Source organism: Peromyscus eremicus, chromosome 20, assembly GCF_949786415.1.
Source record: "Peromyscus eremicus chromosome 20, PerEre_H2_v1, whole genome shotgun sequence".
In the NCBI taxonomy this organism is placed as follows: Eukaryota; Metazoa; Chordata; class Mammalia; order Rodentia; family Cricetidae; genus Peromyscus; species Peromyscus eremicus.
The window spans coordinates 4328055-4351035 of NC_081436.1; the positions used below are offsets into that span (position 1 = coordinate 4328055).

The window sequence follows — 22981 nt, forward strand, 5'->3', positions numbered from 1 at the left end:
ATTGAACCTGTGTCCTCTGGCAGAGCAGTCCTTGCTCTTAACTGCCGAACTACCTCACCAGGCCCTCGAGGTCTCTTTAGATCATAGGAGAGGAATTCTTAGTGGTCCAATTACAACAGGGAGGTATTCTCATCTAAGTGGATAGTCCAGTGCAATATAAAAAGGCTGGAACAACTGAATACGATGACATTGAGATGTGGGTAGCTGTCACCTCTGTCAAGCTGTGGCCTTGAAGGCATGAGGGGTGACAGCTTTGGAAGACTGAGATTAAGAGTGGACTGAGTTCACTGTAGTTCCTCCTAAAGAGGATAGAAGCCAGGAGCACTGTAGACATGCTCCATTTAAGAGCCGTTCAGAAAGCAAGGAGGACAGAGGGCTTGGAATGCCTCTTCTCAGCTGATGTGATATGTGACAGATATGTGATATGTGCCTGGGCTGGGCCTCATCTTACCCTTCTATAAAACAGGAATCCTGCCCCTCCCGCATGTGTTTAGAAGTAGGAAGGGATTCATTAAGTTTTATGGTTGGATAATAAGCTCCTAGATTTATTATGAGACTCCTGGAAAGTCAGAGCCGGGCCAAGGCAAGTGCACTGGGTGCTGGCTGGAGTGCTGCCTCCCGTCAGCCTCCTGTCTCCTTGGACAGCCCACAGTTTCTACTACATTTCTTCTGCTTGTGCCTCATACCCTTGCCTAGGAGCACGTGTGTTTCTGGGCCAAGTCCATACCCTCATGGAGTGGGCAGTCTAGTTCAGGAAATCATGCAAAAGGTGAACAATGAACAACTGAGGAAAAAAGTGTTTTTTCTATGAAACCGTGTAATTAAAGGGCTGAGCAGAGTGCCTGGCCCAGAGCAGATGTTTATAAACTGCAGCTTCCCCTCGCTGTAAATACACAAGAGTTTTTGTAAGGCAAAACAGATTTTCTGGTGAGATGGCTCTGTGGGTAAATGACCTACCTATGTTTGATCCCTAGAACACACATAGTAGAAGGAGAGAACTGACTCTGACTTACACACACACACACACACACACACACACACACACACACACTCTAAAACAAGAACAGGTCCCCCTCTCCCCCGGCACAGTGTGGATGTAGAAGACACTTAACAGCTGTTAAAAGAAAGTCTGAGGTTCTGCAGATGCTGTCACCTGGCTTCTTGCTGTCATCTGTGTTCAACTCTACAGTATTTCTTGACGTCGCTGTAGATGGCAAGGCCTTGGGCAGTGTCTGCTTTGGGTTGTGTGCTGACAAAGTTCCAAGGACAGGAGAAAACTGCAATTTTCTGAGCACAGAATACAAAGGACTTGGTTACAAAGTTTCTCTTTTCACAGAATTATTCCAAGATTCATGTGCCAGGGTGGTGACCTCATACCCTATAGTATCACTGGCTTCAAGTCTGTCTACAGGGAGAAATTTGAGGTTGAGAACTTTATTCTGAAGCATCCAGGCCCTGGCATATTGTTCATGGAAAATGCTGGACCAATGCTAATAGTTCCCAGTTTTCACCCCACCCTCCCACCCCTCCACCCCCGCCAAGACTGAGTAGTTGAACAGCAAAGCCTGTGGTCTTTTGGAAGGTGAAGGAAGCCGTGTAGCACTTTGTTTGGGTCCATGGACTGCAAGACCAGCAAGAGGATAATTATTGCTGACATGGACCACTCTGTACTATTGACTTGTATGCATCTTAACCAGCAGATCGTTCCTTTTCATAGCCCTGGAGAGAAACCCTCCACCTTATCTGCTCCAAATATCTTCTGATGCTTTTTGTTCTTACTGTAGTATTTTTGTTTTGTGTGTAGTTTTGTTTTGTGTATATAGTTTTGTTTTGTTTGTTGTTTTCTTGACACAGGGTCTATATTTTGTAGCCCTGGCTGTCCGGAGCTCCCTTATAGAACAGGCTGGCCTCAAACTCACAGAGATCCACCTGCCTCTGCCTCCCGAGTGCTGGGATTAAAGGCGTGCGCCACCACCACCCGGCCTCGCTGCAGTTCTTTAGGCTCCACATTTTTTTTAGTCCTCTCTAAGTAGCTGAATTGTAAAGTTCATGATTATGAATGAAAACTAAGCAAGAAAAAAATGTTTGCCTATAATTGCTAACAGGGAAGTGAGCCCTTCAGAAACTCAGAGGAATAAATAGTATACAGAGGTCTGGGTTGTTGGTGAGGGGAGGGTTCAGGAGGACAATTATAGTTATCCAGCTGAGCCCTGAAGGGCATACAGGTTAGAAAGGCAGCTGAGAGGGCTAAGGCACTTCCTGGACCCAGAGTAGGTGCTATGTAGGAGTAAAGTTCAGGATTGGGGTTAGATCTAGATCCAGTTCCAGCCCTCTCCCATACTCTGTGTGACCCCAGGCAAGTTCCACAGCCTTACCTGTAAAACAAAGAAGTTTGTTGTTGTTGTTGTTGTTGTTGTTGTTGTTGTTGTTAGGATTATGTGTGGTGACCCACAGAGTGCTGATGACGGTTTTCTCAGTAAATGTTAGCTTTGCTCATCATTACTATTATAATTTAAGTAGTATAGTACCATCCTACTCACTCCTGCTTGCTTACCTCGGGGTTCATAAGCCCCTTTGTTATTGGACTGTTTTCTGCCCATAATAATTTCCTAAGTGCACACTATTACGCAGATCACTTGTAGACTCCTGGCCTTGTTATGATGTTTTTGTGCTTGCAGACATCTGCGATACATGTTCTGATCTAGAGTATCACCATCTTTTCCATTGCTTTGCCTGACCCTCTCCTGCTTGATGTTCAGAACAGAATCCTGAAGCTTTTCTTCCAGTAATCCCTGCTTGCTTCCTCATCTAATCAGATGCTATCTCCCAGGGACCCCTTGGGCAACCTCTGCCTCTTCCTCAGCAGAGCCAACCACAGCTCACCCTAGCTTTCTGGTCGACCTTGCCTCAGGATATAAGCTGTCCAAAGATAGTAATCACTCCTTGTTTGTTTCCTAGTCCCAGATTCTAGTTTAGTGTTTGATGTGTAGTTTCATAGCTAAGTGTTGGAATAAAAAGCCCGAGCAAAGTTTGCATTATGTGTAACATTTTCTATGTGGGTTCTGATGTAGATGTTTACATACACTAACTTAACTTCCCCAGTCTCCATAGCAACTTTGCTAGGTAGGCACTATTCCTATCCCCATTTCACACATGAGGAGATTGGGTCTCACAGACATGAACTCCTTTCCCAAGGGTACAGTAGTAACAAGTGATGGAGCCAGGACTCCATCCCAGACACTGTGCCTCTACAGTCCTTGTTCTCACCACTCCATTCTGTTCCCAGGAGTGTCACTGAGAGCCATCGAAAGGATGTTTATTGAAGGTCCAAGATAGGGTGAAGGAACATTAGTCATAAGTCACAACTCTATGGCCACATTTAAAAAGAATTAATAAATGTGTGGAGACTGTTGGAGCAACTCTCACTTAGGGGAGATTTGTTAGAAGAGGCAGGATCTCACCTGCTGTGAGCTGGAGGAGGGGTGAGGCTAGGTGTCGTGGAGAAGGAGACAGATGGCAGGAGGAAGAGGAGTGTCTGCATGGAGAACGAGGTTTGCTCAATCTCTAGTGAGTTGGTGGTGACTCTGTACTCAGAAGCCATCGCCTAGCAGGCTCTAGAAGGGTGACTGTGGTTAAGGAGAAGAAAGGGAGAGAATAGGCTTCGATGGCGACCTGAACTGAGACTTGGAGTGAGCGCAGGAGTTCACTGAGGGAAAAGCAGCCTAAAGAACACAAAAGGTAGAGTATAGGTGAGTGCCCGGAAGTTCCAAGGACGGTGGTGAGATGTCAAGAGAGTTCTCTCTGTTCTCGAATAACAGGAATGGAGCAGGACCAGAACAAGGGACCCAAGGGACCCAAGGGACCTGGTGGAAGGCTGGGCATCAGTCATTTACTAAGCACCATCATTATTCGGAACAGAAGCCTGACCTTTGCTTTGAGGGATTCCTGTTGTAGTTGTGCCTGGATGAGCAGAGAACAAACAGGAAGGCACATCATATGGAATGTATTCGGACTGCACTGATGGTCCACGGCTATGGTCACAAGGAGCACGTCTTCCTGTCCTCCCCCCAGCCCATCCCTGTCTTCCTTCTTGGAGATAGTCTTGCTCAATTGCCCTGGCTGGCCTTGAATTCACAATCCTCCTGCCTCATCCTTCCAAGGAGCTGGGATTACAAGTGGGTACCACCGTGCCTAGTGGCAGTCACCATAGCAACCGCTGCTTTTAGTTTTTCTCTCTTCAGTCCTAGGTTTGTCCCTAGAGCCTTGTGCACGCCAGGCAAGTGCTCTACCACAGCATCACATCCCCAGACCCAGGGAGTTTGGTTTACTATATAGGAGGCTTCAGTTCCAAAGCCACCTCTCTTGGTTCAAAATAACTGCCAGAGTCCAGCCATTGTGTCTGTGTTCTGCCCAGCTGCAGACAGAACTGAGAAAGGAGCGTCGGCTTCACCCCTTTAAGACTCCTTTTCAGAGACCGCACACTCTGTTTACATTCCACGTGGTCACACAGCCAAACTGAAGTGAAAGAGAAAGCCATGGAGGAAAGGAAAGCTAAACACTGCTGAGGAAGAGGAGAAGCTGGGGGAGAGCAAGTGGGCCTGGCTGTGTCGTTTGGACATGCCATTATTTGAGAGTGTGATTTGTGACAGCTGTTGGGTTTTGATACAGGTAATAATGGGTAGGAGGGATCTAGAAGGCCAAGGAAGCGTTGGTCACAGGCAAATCGTGGGGCCAAGAAATAGCAAGAGGGCTGGTTCCGTGAGAGCCCAAATGGTAAGCTGTTCCGAGATGCTGAGGCCAGTCTGGAGAGAAGCTCAGCTCCCAAGCACGTTCTGGTAAGATGTGAGGAGCAACCAGCCAAGGACTTCTTTTTTGTAAATGATAAGGAACCAGAGTTGTTTTTTTTTTTTTTTTTTTTTTTTTTTTTGGTTTTTTGAGACAGGGTTTCTCTGTGTAGCTTTGGAGCCTATCCTGGATCTTGCTCTGTAGACCAGGCTGGCCTTGAAATCACAGAGATCTGCCTGGCTCTGCCTCCCGAGTGCTGGGATTAAAGGCGTGCGCAGGGTATTTCTTTCTTTTTTTTTTTTTTTCTTTTTTTTTTTTTGGTTTTTCGAGACAGGGTTTCTCTGTGTAGCTTTGCGCCTTTCCTGGAACTCACTTGGTAGCCCAGGCCGGCCTCGAACTTACAGAGATCCGCCTGGCTCTGCCTCCCGAGTGCTGGGATTAAAGGCGTGCGCCACCACCGCCCGGCCATGCGCAGGGTATTTCTGAATCAAGAAAAACTGCGGGGGCTGGAGAGATGGCTCAGAGGTTAAGAGCACTGGCTGTTCTTCCAGAGGTCCTGAGTTCAATTCCCAGCAACCACATGGCGGCTCACAACCATCTGTAATAAGATCTGGCTCCTTCTTCTGGCCTGCAGGGATACATGCAGGCAGAACACTGTATACATAATAAATAAATAAATCTTAAAGAAAAACTGCGATTCACCTTATGTGCCTGGGTGTTTGGAAGCCATCCTCATTCCTGGGGAAGAGGGAAAGAAGTGCTGGAAGTCGATTCGCAGTAGAAGGTCAGGTGCCCCTGAGCGCTGAAGTGAATACTAAGAACATCGGTGTAGTGACGGTGGGACAGGAAGGGAAGGCTAGGTCAGAGGCCTTGTAAGGGAGACTCACTGTGTCCCAGTGAGAGAGCTGCTGTGGTGTGAGGAGAGAGGGATGTGACCCCAGAAATCCTCTCGGGACTCCCAAGGAGTTCCAGGGAAAGAGGGAGAACCCTGGTCGGCTAAAGGAGAGTGGCAAGCTGTGCCCAAGACTCCTTGGCTTTGGAAAACCTGTCACCCCCCCCCCCCCTCGGAATAGTTTCCATTCTGCGTAACTGGGGAGTGTGTGGGTCTGGCTAACCACGAGGAGGGGCTGAGGAACCAGTGGCTGGATCAAGTTGCTGTGGTGGTAGTTTCATTGGGCCAATGGTTCAACTGGAAAATGACATCAGCAGTTTTGTCTGAAATGGGGTACTCCTCAACTGGTAGGCAGAAGGGTGTCCTCAACCAGGAGCTGGGCCCAAGCCATCTGTAGAAGTTACCTGATGCTCGGTGTAAGCGCAGTAGTGTGGTGGAGGGTAGAGAGGGCTTTCCTGGTACTGGGGACACTGTCATTTTCTTTTGCCTTCTCAGCATCCAGTAGAGGAATCCTCCAAGGTGACAGAGAGGCCTCAGGGGTATGATTGCTAGAAAAAGTCATCTCTGTCTGAGTTGTGCCGGCCTTCAAGGACCCTTCCTTCATCTGATTTGTCTGGCGTGAATTGCAGAGCTCAACTGGAGACATCTGCTGAATCCATTTCTTTTTCCTCCAGGCTGCTTAGAGACTTGGCCCATAACTGTTCAGCAAGTCATTTCTGGTTGTAGAGTCATCAGTGACCACAGGAGCACGTTCTCCAGACATAGTTCTGTGCTGGCAGCTTGTTCCCAAAATGATGGCTTCAATTAAAACAAATCCAGAAAGGCAGACTTAAGCCACTGCAGACACTTAAGTCAAAGAAAATCACACCCACTTTTCTGATGCCGTAAGGAGGAGCCCCAGCAACTTTGCTTTATGTCTCCTAGTAGCTCAGGCCTCGAGAAAACTGTTTGGCAGAGCTGTGCACTCTATGGACTCCTGTGCATAGGGTCCCTTTCCAAGGAGTGGGGGAGTGGCATGGGGTTGGGTCCCTGCACTGTGAGCCTATGGAGAACAGGCTGGAGTCTCAGGGTCCGGGGAGGTGGCTGTTGCCCTCCCTGCCTCCTGTTTTAGAATACTGCTGGGCAGGGGGGCTGGCTGCATTGTTTGCCCGCTCGCTCCTCAGTCTGTGCTTTGAGTGCCCTTCCTATGATTCTCTTTCTGGAGCAGAACAGCTCTTGTCCAGAATCTTTTGTCCCCGACTCAGACTCATTCTCCAGATCCCTGCTCTGGAAAGGATAGAGGAAGTGGGCAAGAGGAGCAGTCTTGAGCTTTGTTTCCCAGGCTTGGCAGTGAAGACTGGATTCTGGGTCGGCGAGGGCTGCAGGGAAGTCTGCCTGTCCATGGGTTTCATCTCCACTCCTGCACTACCCCAGCCAGTCATGGGCCTGGGGAAAAGTGTGGGTGTTTGAAGGGGCTGCTGCGTTTCCTCTGTCTGGATGTTCTAATGTTAGCTCCCGGACCTTTGATTGGGCTCTGATTTGTCTGTTTCCCTTTGACAGGACTGCAGTGTTGGGGTGTCGGGAGGGGCGGTGCTGAGACAGTGAGATAAACAGTGATGCAGAGGTGGCAGCAGCATGGGGCGGGTGGGGCTGGCCGGGCAGCCCGCTGTCTGGGCGGGCTGGGTGGAGGAGGACTCCTGCCCGGCACACTGGCCAGCTGGCTTGTGTTAAAGCACTGGCTGAAAATAGCTCTCATTGTCTGGGAGCTGCTACTGCAGCAGGGCCAAGGTAGGAGGGCCTGATGCCTCTTGAGCGCTCCCCCTTTGGTCGCAGTGCCCAGCCGGCCACAGCTGTGCCCGTTACCTACCGGTGGAGACCTGCGGAAGGCTGGCTGGGCTGTTCCAAGCCTGTCCTCCTGATGTCTGGTCACGGCCCTTGTGCCTTGTGTTGCCATCTTTGTCACTGGCTTTGGGGCAGACTTGTGGGTTGGTGAAGGGGATCCCATTAGGAGCTCAGGCTGGCAACAGTGCTAACTCTCCTCCTACAGCAGCCTCCTCAACTTCCAGGCTTTTACTTCCTGCCCGTTTCCTACCTCTGCTCCTCTGTCCACTAGGTCCATCGACAGATGCCAGGGAGGCTTTGGTGGCAGCTGTATCTGGGGCACAGCAGCATGCTGAGAAGCATGTGGTACCCAGGAAAGCACTTTCTGTTCGCTGTGGGGAGGCTCTAGATTCAGCTCTCCAGGATTCTCCATCCCATGGCCCGAGCACAGGGCCTGGAGCATCTATGCTCGGAGACAGGCCCAGCTTAGGAAACTTGTTGGGAGGTGGTTCTGCAAGAGAAAATATTAAAAAGAATCACCAACTCTTCCTGGTTTTGCTGAAAGTAAATACCATTTGTGGCTGTCCCTAAAGTCCTCACAGCCCTTTTCCCAGGGATGTTCCAATGTTTCTAGCCTGTCTATAGGTGCTACGCCATTTTCGTGTCTGTTCCTAGATTTGTCATGATCAGCTGGGGCTAGAAGTAATGGAGCAGGGAGTTTTGGGTGCTTCCTATTTCTGTATGTTGGGTTTTCCCCAGGCTTGGCCCAAGAAGACTGGCAGAGCAGGGGTGAGTCCCAGAGTAGGCGTGTAGCTTTTAAGGAAACTCCAAAACGCCAGTATTTCCCCTTCCTCGGAAAGAAAGGAGGAGGGGCTGAGTGGACTTGGGGTGCCAGGCAGGCAGGAGAAGGGAACCTCTGAGAGCAGACCCCGCCCTTCCTCCTCCTTAGCTTTCCTGGGGCAGACAGGGATCAGGTTGGGGGACGTAAGGAGACATGGTAGAGGAATAGGACCCCTTATTTATACAGGCCCCCAAGTAAGAAGCAAGCCCAAGCAGCCTTGCTGGAGAAGCATCAGATCCACAGCTTTCAGCTTCTTCCATCATGGGCCTCTAGTGAGGCGTCTTCTTGTTACCTCTGACAGAGACCAGGACCCAGACTTGCTTTCAGTTTGAGTTCAGCTCCCTTCTCCCGTCTCCTACTGTGACTGTTTTGGCTGTGATGTGTCTCTCTTCCTCCCTTCCTGGGTGGGGTGTGTCTCCCCCTTCCCCAAAGATGGGGTGTTTAGATTGACTCTAGTCTTAGAGGAAATCAAAGAGGGATTTAAAAAGGGCTCAAAGAATTACACTTCTTTCAGTGTTGAGAAGTGGTTGCCGAAGGACAAATGAGAACAGACAACCCAGAAGCAAGAGGGCAGCTGTGTGGATGCCAAATACCACACTGGCTTTCCAGAACGAAAGGAGTCTTTGCCAGTATCCACCATATTCCAGATGTGTGCAGGTGTAAAATAGTCATCATCTGATGCTCAGAAACCCCCGCAGGATAGTGAGATGTGCTGGATGGATGAGTCCAGTGAACTTGGTAGCTCTGAAATGCCCAAAGTGGATCTGGGGCAATCTGGCTCCACAGCTGGTGCCCTCTGCCTTCTTTCTTTCTGTCCAGCAAGACTTGCATTGAGGACTTAGCAAGAACTGAGCTTCTGTCTCTGAGAGCCCACTGTCCAAGGAACCACGGAAACAGGCTTCTGACTGAGGCTGGAGCCGTGTCTCTGGAAGCCAGGAAGTTGGCTTCCTCTGGACATTGGACCCTGCCAGATTTATGCACATTATCAGGTGGAGGCAAGAGCCATCATGCTCTTGTCTAGCAGCAAAGGAACTGCCTGGCCAGTGGCTCCCGCCATAGTCAATGCTTTGCTCTGTGAGAATGCTAGAGGTTGCGGGTTTTTCCTTCCCATCCCCTTCCTGTTGCACTCTCAGCCCTGACAAAAAGGAGGCTGGGGCCGCTGTCATCCAGAAAGCCGTGGAAGCTCTAGACAGGAGGGGGTGGGCCTGCTGTGAGGGCTGTTGGGTACTTTGCCACCTATTTCCACACTGCAGGGGTCTATCTTCTTTGAGGATTTAAATTTTGACCAGGTCCTTGATGGGTCACTGTGGTTTTAAGACAGGTGTCCCAGAGGGGGTTATTTTGTTCAGTCTTGGAGCCTGGAGAGAGTCAAGCATTTCCTCAGCAGCACACCTGGCAGGGAGATGGAAAGCCGCAGCTGCCCACAATGGTTGGCCGAAAGAGGAAGTTGGTGTAGACAGGATGTGATGTCTGCCACAGTAGCAGTAGACTATTCATGCTCTGTACCAGGGTCTGAGGTTTCTACTGCTAATGAAACAGCTGATGACCAAAACACAGCGTGAGGAGGAAAAGACCTCTCCACTTCCAATCACAGTACGTCATCAAAGGAAGCCAGGGCCGGGCCGTGGAGGAGGAGCTGGGGGCCGTGGAGAAACGTTGCTTGTGGTTTGCTCCCTCGCTGAGCCTGCTTCCTTCCGGGACCCAGGACCATCTGTGCAAGGGTGGCATACCTCAGTGAGGGGAGACCCACCTGCATCAGTCATTAAGAAAAATGCCCCACAGGCTTGCCTGCAGGACAGTCTGGGACATTTTCTCAAGAGAGGTTCTCTTCCCAAATGACTCTAGCGAATGTGAAGTTGACAAAACAAATAAATAAAAACAAAAAGGCCAGCACAACCAGCGTTTTTTTCTTCTGCAGGAAAAAATAGGAAGTTATTTTCCTGGCTCAGACGTGATAGCAGTATCATTGGATGATGGTGCTATGCCCAGGGTGTGTAGAGCCAGGATTAGTCCTGGGGACTCTTTCTGCCTAGTTTTCTCTTCCTGTTAGCCTGTCCCCCAGCTGGCTGGCCTGCCTTGGACCTTTGTGTCTGTTTGTTAAAGCGCCCCCTCCTGTGTGTCACCCACACACAGACAGTTGACATCGGCCATCAGCAAAGCAGTTCCTGAAGGCGGGCTGTGTCTGCGCATCCTACCGTCAGTTCAGTATCAGCTGGGGAGATGCAGGCCGCCTCTGTCGTGTAGTTCAGGCAGAGACCAGGGAAGAGTTGTGAGGACATTGTCTCTGTCTCGTCTCTCTAGTCCTCCGTTCTTCCATTTGTAACTAACTGGACTCCTCCACCGGCCTCCTGTTTTGAACCCTAACGGTCCTGTTTTCAGCCAGGATGTGAGCCCACTGTTCCTGGGGCCTGATAGCCATGGACCCACCATCAACTTAGGTCTCTGTAAAATGTGCTGAGAGGAGGAGACTGAATGTAGATTGCATCCTTGGGATAAGATGAGTGCACAGATGGCGTAATAGTATGTGTGAGATAAGTACATGATGGATTATGTGACAGAAGTAAATAATATTTAAGGGTTTTCCTGTTGGTCCCTTAAGTAGAATACCTGCCCCCTGGAGATCCTGAATACACCATTCATTTAAGGATGAGGATGGGGTTAGATAGGAGTGAAGCCAGTGGTCAGGCTTGGGTTACCAGGGAGTGAGAGCCGGGCTTACAGTAACAGGGAGAGGTGAGAGGGAGGTCTTCCGGGAGGTCAGGTGGGTCAGACAGCTGTGGCACCTCAGATGGGCATCTTGTTTGAGTCCTAAGTGGGGTGTGCAGGTGCTGTGATCTGATTAAAGTGTCAGACTGCTATTAGAGGCAAAGCTTGTGACCTAGAACAAAGCCAGTCATGACTTAGGGGACATCTGACTGAAGAGAGGGGGCCAGTCATGTCTGCAGGGGACACAGGGGAGATCTACACCACGTACAGGCAGACTTTAGACCTTCCTTGCACTGCACCGACTGTTCATTTAGTACATAGTAATGAGCAAAATAAAATAACTCATGGTCTATCCTTCAGTATTTTATATTAGGATGTCTTTTTTTTTTTTAATTTATATATTTATTATGTATACAGCATGTGTGACTACAGGCCAGAAGAGGGCACCAGATCTCATTACAGATGGTTGTGAGCCACCATGTGGTTGCTGGGAATTGAACTCAGGACCTCTGGAAGATCAGTCAGTGCTCTTAACCTCTGAGCCATCTCTCCAGCCCCTATATTAGGATGTCTTAACGGGGGTCTGGACAGTGCCCTGTATTGGCTAATCGGGAGGGTAATCATTTGTAATTAATAACAAGTAAATTGCTACTGCTTTTTTTTGTTTTGTTTTGTTTTTTTTGTTTGTTTGTTTTGTTTGAGTCAAGGTTTCTCTATGTAGTCCTGGCTGTCCTGGAACTAGCTCTGTAGACCAGACTAGACTCGAACTCACAGAGATCCGCCTGCCTCTGCCTCCTGAGTGCTGGGATTAAAGGCATGCGCCACCACTGCCCGGCTTGTAAATGTTTTTCTAAAAGTGTGTAAATGGTTCTCTTTGGATAAATGACCTCATTCACTTGCATCTGATTCATGATATTTGGCTCTCAGGTCATGGCAGAGAAGCAAATTGAAAGTGGCTTTCAGAGTTCGGTCTGTCTTATGCTAAGAAGTATCTTTTGGTACTGGAGAAATGGATGGTTCAGGGGTTCAAAGTAGGTACTGCTCTTACAGACAACCCAAGCATCCATGTCAGACAGCTCATAGCTACCTGTCGTTCCAGCTCCAGAGGATCTGATACCCTCCCTCTTCTGGACTCCTAGGGCACATATACACACACACACACACACACACACACACTTTAAAATTAGTAAAAAATCTTTTTAAAAACATCTTTTTTACAGTATGGCCTTTCCCAGTTTGACTTACCTCATATTACATGAAGTATCTTTTACAGTATGATTTATGTGTATATGACATATATGTGGAATGTCAAAGAAGGCTTCATAAAACATTTATACTTCCTACTTGCAATGAATCTTGGTGTCTTCTATTTAAATCTTATTTGCATTTGTAAGTATTTTGTGTGTATACTTTGCATAGGTGTGTGGGAGCAAGTGTGCCGTGATGTACTCAGGGGAGTCAGAAGACAGCTTAGAGGAGTCGGTTCTTGACTTCTGCGTGGCTCTGCTCTGGAGATTAAACTCAGGACAGACTTGGGGGCAAGCACCTTTACATAATTTTGCATTCCAAATAAAGTTAATTTTGACTCATTAGATTGATTCTCTGACCTTTAGTTTGGAAAATATTGTTCAACCAAACTTGACTGTTCTGGTGGGGAGACAGGAAGTGTCCCCCTTCTATGCTGCCTTAGCAGCAGTAAGAGGGGAAGGGGAGTTCGTGCCTTCCTGCCCTCCAGGTGAGTATGTGGTGGGAGCTTCAGCTTGCTGACTTGGGTTCTCTCCTCAGAGTTCCATGAACCTGCCTCCTGACAAGGCCCGGCTCCTGCGACAGTACGACAACGAGAAGAAGTGGGATCTCATCTGTGACCAGGTATGAGGTGGGGTCTGTGTGACCAGGTGTGAGGTGGGGTCTGTGTGACCAGGTGTGAGGTGGGGTCTGTGTGACCAGGTGTGAGGTGGGGTCTGTGTGACCAGGTGTGAGGTGGGGTCTGTGTGATCAGGTGTGAGGTGGGGTCTGTGTGATCAGGTGTGAGGTGGGGTCTGTGTGATCAGGTGTGAGGTGGGGTCTGTGTGACCAGGTGTGAGGTGGGGTCTGTGTGACCAGGTGTGAGGTGGGGTCTGTTTGATCAGGTGTGAGGTGGGGTCTGTGTGATCAGGTGTGAGGTGGCAGTCTGTGTGATCAGGTGTCAGGTGGGGTCTGTGTGATCAGGTGTGAGGTGGCAGTCTGTGTGATCAGGTGTGAGGTGGGGTCTGTGTGATCAGGTGTGAGGTGGCAGTCTATGTGATCAGGTGTGAGGTTGGCAAGGTCAGGGAGTTGACAGTCTGTGTGATCAGGTGTGAGGTGGCAGTCTGTGTGATCAGGTATGAGGTTGGCAGTCTGTGTGATCAGGTATGAGGTTGGCAGTCTGTGTGATCAGGTGTGAGGTTGGCAAGGTCAGGGAGGTAGCAGTCTGTGACACCTGGAGAAGACAGTTAAAGCCAAAGCGTGTTGGCAGGAGCCAGCCTTGATACGGGGTAGGTAAGCTGACTTTGTTCAGGGGCTGCCTAGTGTACAGTGATGCAGTGGCCTGTGCAGGGTCATCTGTGGATCAGGTGGGCAGTTCCTCCAGAAGACTGTGTTCAGTGTAGGACTGTGGCTGTACCTGCAGGCTATGCTCAGGGACTCTGTTACTCTGGCCCAGACAGGACAGATAGTGGGGTGCTTCTCCTGTCAGCCACAGACTTCTAGGAGGGAGATGCCCTTGTCCCCTTGTGTAGTCAAGGACCACAGCTGTCCTTGCATGGATAGTGTCTAGAGCTGAGTAAGAAGAGAAAGCATTACTTTGCTGATAACCAGGGTATTATAACACTCACTGCCTAGGCTCTTTCTCCTGCACATTTGTCTTTGAATGCAAAGCTCAGCATGGTGGAGACCTGGCACAGTGTGGGCATTATGTTTACATAGCACTTAGACGCTGAGCTTTGTCATGAACAAATCTGTGGGTTTTTTTTCTTTTCAGGCTCTGAAAAAAACATAATAGCTAATGTTTGAGAGCTGATTATCTGTCAGGAATGCCACATATAGTAAAATATTTCATTTAACCTCACAAAATCCTCTGATAGTCCTCTTTCAGTCAGAGAACCCAGAGCCAGATTGGTCCAAGACATACAGGTGCCAGGTCTTTGCTGGCTGTTCTCTTCTGTCGTGTCCTGTGCTTGCCACGAGCTGGCATTATGATTCTGAGGTCCACATCCAAGCTCTCGCCAGGGAAGGGTTTGGAGGACAGCAGTGCTGAAGTTACTTCCTTGATAAGCCCTCTCCTTTTGTTTGGTTTTTTGGAAACAGGGTTTCTCTGTTTAGTCATGACTGTCCTGGAACTTGCTCTGTAGACCAGGCTGGCCTAAACGCAAAGAGATCCTCCTGCCTCCGCCTCCCTAGTGCTGGGATTAAAGGTGTGCACCACCACTGCCAGGCAAATTCTTTTTTTAGGTTACATAATTGCAGTTTTTCTTGGAGTCTTGTTTGTTTTCAGGTCCTGTTTCCTAACATTATGTCATTCTCCTGGATCCTGTATGCATCTCTTCCCCTGAGCTCTTCAGATAGCTTCTTTGTGGAAGGCTGTATAGGACCAGAATGCTGAGGGGTTTGTTGAGTCTCCTCTTGGGTGGACCCGAATAGAGAGGCCATAGTCCTGTGATCTGTGGAAGGGTATTGAGAGAGAACCCAGCTGAGAACAGCTTTCAGCATTGGCTTGCTGGGGTCCAGTTCCTAGGCAAAGCACAGACAATGTACCTCCCTAAGACTAGGAACACAGCAAAGCTAGCTGAGCTCCAACTGCAGAGTTTAGAACTACAAAAGCTAGATTCTTCGGGGCAAAGCTCCCCTCACTGTGGCTTCATACCTGCCTGCCAGTTGGCCAGTTCTGTATTCACTTTAGGTACTAGTCACAGCTGGGGTCTCTGCCTCTTAGCAGGCAGTAGACTAAAACAGTCCCTGGCATAGAAAAGCATTGTAGATGCTAGGGAGCATTGCCTGAAGAGGAGCCTGCCCGCAGCCACAGGTGGGAATGTGCCCAGGGATTGGTCAGGGAAGGGAACCTAGGGTTTCGATGATGCTAAGGGGCAGGTGACATCTGGAGGCTGAGTCCCTCAAACAGCTCTGTAGGCATTCTCCGTCCTTAGACCTCCATGGACTTTGTGTTTCTGTGTGCACACACATGTGTGTTTTTTCTTACAGGAACGATTCCAGGTGAAGAATCCTCCCCACACCTATATCCAGAAACTTCAGAGCTTCTTGGACCCCAATGTAACACGGAAGGTGATGTATAGGACGGAAAGGCCCTGTCTTGCTGCCCTTCATCGTCCTGGGGGGTTGAGGCACAAACCTTTTGACTTGGAGCTAAGTCTTTTGACACTGATTTTTGAATATTGGCAGTTAAATATCTGGGCTTTGAGGCCTAAGTGACTATCCAGTACCGGAGGGAAGGTGCGTAATTGCACATTGTCATCCCCATGTTTTCTTTTCTGCCTCTTTTACTTGTAATATAAAGATGCATAGCGTATGCCTGTGATCCCAGTACTTAGGTGACTGAGGCAAGAGGATTGTGAGTTCCAGGCCAACTTGGGCTACATAGCAAGATGCTGCACACCCCCTTCCCAGACAGACAGACAGACAAGGTTGATGGAGGAAGGGAGGTTAGAGAGATGACTCAGCAGTTAAGGGAACTTGCTGTTTTTCCAGAGGACCCAGGTTTAGTTCCCAACACCCACATGGTGGCTTACAACTCCTGTAACTCCACTTCCAGGAAATCCAACATCCTCTTCCGGCCGCTATAGGCAGTGTATGCATATGTACACAGACATACATGCAGGCAAAACACTCATACACAGAAACATAAATAAATAAAATCTTAAAGAAAAGTAGTTGACAGGGAATGTCTGTCAAGTGACAAAAGATTCCATGTTTACAGAAGTTCAGGAGGAGAGTACAGGAGTCAACCAAGGTCCTGCGGGAGCTGGAGATCTCACTTCGCACCAACCACATTGGGTAAGTCAGGCCCAGCCATCCTGGCCTCGCTCCCTGGCACCAAACACTGTCAACCACACAGCTTTTGGTGCCCTTTGTTGGTTTATCCTTCCTGCCATGAAGCAAGGCTGTCCCTTGAATAGAATTTGGCTCTACAGAGCTCTAGATAAGCCCTTTCTAGCTTTTCTACCCTTCAATTCTGCCAGCTGCTGACCAGTTACTTCTGGCAAGCTTGGGGCCTCTCTTGGGGTCCTGTGGCTTTGAGTAGAAGACATTCCCATAGCAGCTAAGACTGGAGTCTGCCTGTGGTCTGGTCCTGGGCCAGGAGAGGCCCAGCAAAGGTTGGGATGTGAGAATATATTATATTGATAGATGAAACCTAGTGCCTAATTGGTGACTAGTTAGACTTTTTGGTGCACAGATTATTTGTTTGAGAAAAGAAGAAGAAGAAAAAAAAACAGTATATAAGCAGAAGAGGCTTCCTGAAGCACCAAAGAAAGATGTGAGACAGAGAGGCCTGGGCACTGGGCGTCTCCTGTCCTCATAGGTCCTGTTGCTGTCAACACATTGAGATCTGTGGGGGTCTTTCAGACCGAGTGGGGTACCAGGTGGTGCTGAGGGAGCTGAGGGCTGATGCGGCGAGGGTCGGAGGGACAGTGCCTCAGTCCCGTGACGCCGTTTCAGCAAGAGTGAGAAAGAGATGAGAAGAGGCCGACAGAGGTGTGTGCACACCTGTGCAGAAAGGGTAGTGAGGTGGGACTCCAGCACCTCAGGTAGGGGGCCTCAGTGGGTGAGCAGCAAAAGGTGAGGTGGGGTTTCTGGGCAGATGCCAGCCTAAGTCCCTAAGCTTCCTGAGAGTAAGGTGGACAGAGCCAAATGACCTCATCAGCTTTTCCTCTCTGTCAGAGCAGCAGCCCGTGTGTCTCCCTCCAGGCCAGACCTGCCTGGAGCTGTTAGGGAGAGGATATCTGTCTGTAGCCAGCTGCAGCAGCAGTCAGAAGGGAAGCGGCGCAGGAGAGGACAGGAAAGGGGACAGTTCCTGAGGTTGGGAGCTGGGCTGTGCTAGCAAAGCCTGGCTTCCACACCAGGCATCTGTGACCCAGACATGGAAAGCCATGGAGAAAGGTGTGGCCAAGCCCTCCTATCCCTCTACTTCCAAAAATCTCACAGAAGGAAAACTAGGAAAGTTCATCAGTCAGGCTGTGTGTTTGGTTAAGAGTGACACTGTGGCCGTCCTGGGCACCATCTGGTACCTGCACCAGTCCTCAGGGCCCTTCTCAGGTCTTGCAGTCTTCTGTGAGGGTGGGGGTCTGCTCTCCTTAGGAAAGGGCCACAAAGTACCAGTCCCTGTGATTGGCATAGTTCCTAGGCCCCAGGGCTTCTTGGCAGTTGCCTCACAAGTTGGAAGTCTAGAACCAGCCCCTGGCTCCCAGGGAAGAGCTTAGTTGTGACATTTTAGAAGCCCCTGCCGTCCAATCTGAGGCTTCTCTGGTTGGCTCTATGAAGAAGACAGACTCTTTCTCTTTAGGAAGTTTGTCTGGCTAGTGAGGGGTTATGGGGGGTTTCGCAGGACTGAGCCCACTGGCAGTGGATGGGGGTTCATGCTGCAGGGTGACGCTGCCCCAGCGCAGGATTCCAGAGCTCTCTAGCTCTTCTGGTTTGTATTGGTTTTTCTGCCTTGTCAAAATGCCCTTTAACCTCTCCTTCAAAGTGTCAGGATCCCTAAAATAGCAGTGTAGACTCAGACAGGAAATGAGAAGGGGGTGGGGAGCTGGAGAGCAGACAGACAGGAAATGGGAGGCCTGTCGGCCCCCAGAGAGGAAGCTCACTTCAGGCGGCTCCAGTGTCAGCTTCAGCTGAAGCTTGCTGCCAAATCAGCCAAGCCTGGTGCTCCAGGTCCAGCCTCTCTCAGCTCCGGGTGTGGCTGCCCAGCATGGAGCTGGTATCCAGCTGTGGGGTAAAAGCCCTGCAGGGCAGATGGAGACAGCTGCTTTATGTGGTCCCATGGAGATTCCAGAGTGAATAGAGCGCTCAGGGGAACAGTGGGTACAGTGGACCGAACTTGTCATACAACAATCCCACCAACTCTGAGGGAATTGGCTCTTCACTTTTATTCCAGAGATGGCATGGTCCAAAAGGAAAGCAAAAATGCCCCAGGTCATTGTCCTTCTGTCCGCCCACCTGCTGCCTTCCTTCCCACATTCTCATGTGACTGTGGGAGTCATGACATACTGGAGTTTGAGTTCCTAAGTGTCCTCGACCTTTTTCGGTTTGCCAGACTCACTCCAGTTGAACACAGAACTCACACAACAATCTTTGCTCATTGCTTCTCAAGACTGAACTCAGTGGACAGCCCCTTGGCCCAGTAAGGATCTCTGACTGAGATTTATGGCATAGGGGACTTGCTGGCTTTTTCAGACACAGCTCTCTGAGTGGTAAATGCTTTGGATGCCTCCTCAATTCTTCCAGCACACAGTGGGAAAGGGCTTTGTGCCTAGCATTGTATCAGATCAAAGGGATACAGGAAATAATTGGGTTATAGCCTTGGCCCACTAGGAGAGACTGGCTGGAATCTTGTTGGCTGAAGCTCATCTGTGATAAGGCAAGTGGTGTTGGAAATACTTTCCCTATCTCTGGCTCCCCTGCCTGTGGGAGGTCCAGCTCCTGACAAGATCACAAATCGATGTTGTAGATGTTGGTTTTCAGGATTTTCTCAGCCTGACACTAGGTTCCAGTAGGATACAGGAGCACACATTTGTTGCTAGATTGCTGGGTCAGAGCCCTCCACTAAACCAAACCAGTTTACAGACTCCATCCACTGTTTCCTGTGTCTGCAGGTGGGTGAGGGAGTTTCTCAATGATGAAAACAGAGGCCTGGATGTGCTGGTGGATTACTTGTCATTTGCCCAGTGTTCTGTCATGTGAGTACCACAAGGGCTAAGGTTGGGGACCCACTGGGAAGGAAGCACATAGTCCAATCTATTTAGAACGGTGAGGGCTGGGGATGCAGAGCAGCGGAACCATGCCTGCCATGTGCTGAGGCTGAGGGTTCAGTCTCCAGCCTGGGAGGAGATGGGGGAGGAGGAGAAGGAAGGGTGAGATCCCAGCAGAGAAGATGGGAATGGGCAACTCAAGACAGGAGGAAGTAGCCCAGGTGTTTGTGTGGAAGTGAGCAAGGCAAGACAAGGGACGATCAGGAACCAGCAAGGGTCGGCCTGTTAGCTGGAGTGGAAGGCATGTTCTGGGGGAGCGTGATGAGAACGGTATGGAAAGGGAGCTTGGAATCAAAACCCAAATGACCTAAGTGCCAAACTACAGGCTAAGAAAACATTCCCTGGCTCCTCAGGGAAATGCCTTGGTAGGGTTTATCCATTTCTACAAAATTGAATATTCATGAGGCACTGAGATGTGAGAGGGTTACTACAGGCCTGTTGTTGAAGAAGTGCAGTGAGCATGACCTTTGACCTGAGCAGATAGATGAAGCATTTGGGAGCATTTTCCAAATACCCTTTTCACGTGGAGGCAGTTAGCGGTGGGTTGGCACAGGGGTGATGGCGTGGCGAGGTGCATGAATGCGGGCTTGTGAGTCACCCAGAGTTGGGTTTGGGTCTTAGTTGTGTTGTGCGCTATCTGTGGAACCTGGAGCAGCCTTGTCCTCCTCACTGAAGGGATTAGATGAGAAGGTATGTCTGACACCTAGCATTTGGAACATAGGCCTCCTCTGTGGTGACTGCTCTGTTGTTAATTTATTACCTGGGTGATATGCCTGCCTGTAATTTCCAGATGTATGGAAAGAAGGCTGCCTGTGATGGTAAAAGACGCCACCAACATGTGCGATCTTACACCTAGACAATCAGCCTAGGGAGACTGGGTCCCGGTTTTGCTCTCAACTTCCCTTGGTGCCCTAGTATTGAATGTTCCTAGTCTGGAGAAGCCCAGGCTTGAGCCTTGGACCTTGCCTAGACTTTAGCTTTTATGCTGTCCCTGCCCTTATGCCCAGTGCGTCTCCTCAACGGTGCACACGGAAGCCTCTCCCAGATGCTGCTTCGTTGTAACCCTTCCCAGGTCATCTTCTTTAACCTAGAGTAGATCACTCTCCATCCAGATCTCTGCAGAACTCATACCTCATGATCCTCCTGTCCCTTTAAATAATCTTTTTATAGAAAGAAATAGAAGAAAACAATTTGCTTAAGTGAATTTTTAGTTCAGAACTTTTATAGTAAAAAGATGTAGATCGTTTCCCCAAATATGCCTGTCTTTCTTGAAAAGCAAACAAACCCCAGTTGCTCTCAACCAAGAATACACCAGACGTTTAATGCTTTGGTGTCTAGGGCAGTGCCTTTGAGTGCAAAGAGTCCAGGGAGTGAGAGAGAATATGTTTTGGGAAGCCTTGAGAGGAAAGAGGTGTGTCCGCTAGGTTGAGAGAAGGTGTGCATTTGTAAATGACACATCCCATGCCTAGGAGTGCCATGGTTGATGGGTGGACATCACCCCTGTCAGAACTCTGAACCTGACCGGATTGCCTGTTAACTTCCTCCTGAAGTCAGGACTCTGATGACTACTGCAGCCTCCTCTGGAGCTTCCAGCACCTGTGGTGTGCCTTGTTCCAGAAAGCCCCGGCCTTTGACACTGGGCACTCATGTGGAGCCAGATGTCCTGTGGGAAAAAGCCTTTGGGAGATATGCCCCAGTTCTTAGTGGCTACAGGGGAACAGGGGAGGAGGGATGGGCGAAACTGCTTCTCAGGGTGTGTACTCTGTGAAGAAATGTAAGGGACGGCCCGGGTGGTGTGTAATCTCGGTTATCCTCTTTGCCCTGAGCACAACTCTTATGGTAAGGGACACGTAACAGGAAGTAGCCCAAATGACACTGACTTCTCCAGCAGCTGGAATGCCCCATCAGCCTCAGCCTACGGTTTTCTTTCGTCTAGGGAAGCTGAAGCTAGGGAGGAAAACACAGAAGCCTCCTGTAGTCAATCGCAGAAAAAAAGGCCTGGAGTGTAGCTCACTGGGACCTCCTGTTAGCATACTAGCCTAGCAGGATTAGCTCTTCCTTGACACTAAAAAGCCAAACAAAGCCAGTCCACAGAAGCCAGTGGTAGGATAGGACAGTGATGTACTTCCTAAGCTTCAAGGACCAACTTTGGATTTTCAGGAACCCCATTGTTTTCCTTCCAGGCCTATCCAATTCTTGATGACCTAGCTACTTTAGGTGCTCTGAGTACTTAGGCCACTGCCGTTGTCCAGTGAGCGAGATCTGCAGCTGGTCCGTCCCTCTGCTCTCCTGAGTATAGATTTGTTTAAGTAGAGCTGTGGTGATTTGAGATGTCCCGTTTGAAGCTAGGAGCACAGGAAGCCAGCCAGCCCCCCGCAGTCCTTGGGCCACAGAGAAACCTTCAGGTCCCCCCTCCCAGAGCTGTTTGAGCCTTCTCTGCCCTGTCTGACGTCCATAGCTCCAACCAGGATTAGGTCTCTGATGCCTAATTCTTTTTTTTTTTTTTTTTTTTTTTTTTTTTTGGTTTTTCGAGACAGGGTTTCTCTGTGTAGCTTTGCGCCTTTCCTGGAACTCACTTGGTAGCCCAGGCTGGCCTCGAACTCACAGAGATCTGCCTGCCTTTGCCTCCCGAGTGCTGGGATTAAAGGCGTGCGCCACCACCGCCCGGCGCCTAATTCTGTTTTCTGCTCTTGCTGCCCTTGCTTTGTGTTGCCACAGAGGCCTGAAGAGTGGGAGGTGGGCTTGCTGGGGGCTTGGCACAGAGTTCCTCTTGTGTACGTGCCTGCGTGTGCGCATGTGTGTCCTTCCATGCTCCAGGTTTGACTTTGAGGGTCTGGAGAGTGGTGATGATGGTGCATTTGACAAGCTCCGGTCCTGGAGCAGGTCCATTGAGGACCTGCAGCCGCCCAGCGCCCTGTCGGCCCCCTTCACCAACAGCCTCGCTCGCTCTGCGCGCCAGTCCGTGCTCCGGTATGTGTGCGCTTACCCTGCCTCCCTGCCCCCTCCCCCCCAGCCCTGTCCAGGTCTTGGGAAGCCGGTGAGTGCTCATGCCCCTCCTCCACTCTTGCTTCCAGGCTCAGCTCTCTTGCCCTCTGCCTGCTCGCCTGTCTCTCATCTTCTCTCTGTCTCCCTGACACTGCCCAGCAGTCTGTCCTGGGTAAGTACACGGTCCTCAGCTGTGCCACCCCACCTGGAGTTCCAGCTCTCCCTTCCTCACTCTGGAGCCATTCCTTCCTGACCTTGGGCAGGGCTTGGGCTTTGCCGGCTGATTCGCCTCCGTGCCCTCGTGAACCAGTGGCTTGAAGCCCAGCCCCACCTGCCTGCTGCTCCTTCCTTTCCCTTCAGGTCTTTCCTAAGTCATGCTTTCATTTGTCTCTGGGTTCTCAGGAGCAGTCCTGTTGGTGAACTGGATCCCTCCTCGGAGCCTTTTACTAAGAGGCTGTCCTTGCACACCCATAGCTTTTTCCTTTGGCCTGTCTCCTCCACGGCTCTGCTGCTTTCTCTCCTTGGGTGTGTGTCTTGGACACTGCTCACCACTCTGGTCTTGCAGGAACAGATTCCATGTGTGTTTCCTCTTCTCACAAAACATTAAGACAGTGGAGGAGTGATACAAAGCCAGGCATAGCCCTAGCCTTCGGAAGGCCTGTGGGGGTCTGCTCTGCCTTCGGGGGCTTTAGAATGAGGGGAGAGCAGAGATGCACCTGTCCCCCTGAATGTGCCAAGATGTGGTAACTCACAGTGAGGGCCGGGAAGTCTCAGATATGTGTCTTTGTGATCCATCCCAAGAACCACAAAGTCCTCGAAACAGTCTTGTATTTCCGAGGGTGCCTGGGGTTAGCATGTTTGACAGAGTATAAAGCTAGGGGCCTGGGGAGTTGCTGACAAAGGCCTGTCCCAAGGAGGTGAATAAAAGCTGACTCCCCTGCCTCCTGCACCCTGGCTGTCTTAGCCATTGGTACA

At 50.0% G+C, this 22981-nt stretch overlaps 1 protein-coding gene across 1 annotated transcript in view; it reads left to right on the forward strand.

The window, feature by feature from the left end:
• Fmnl3 (formin like 3) overlaps positions 1-22981 on the forward strand; it is a 53110-nt gene that overhangs the window by 18808 nt on the left and 11321 nt on the right. The window contains 5 exon segments of the mRNA XM_059247690.1: positions 12810-12893; positions 15240-15320; positions 15973-16049; positions 18866-18949; positions 21839-21991. Coding sequence (XP_059103673.1) covers positions 12810-12893; positions 15240-15320; positions 15973-16049; positions 18866-18949; positions 21839-21991 — 479 coding nt within the window.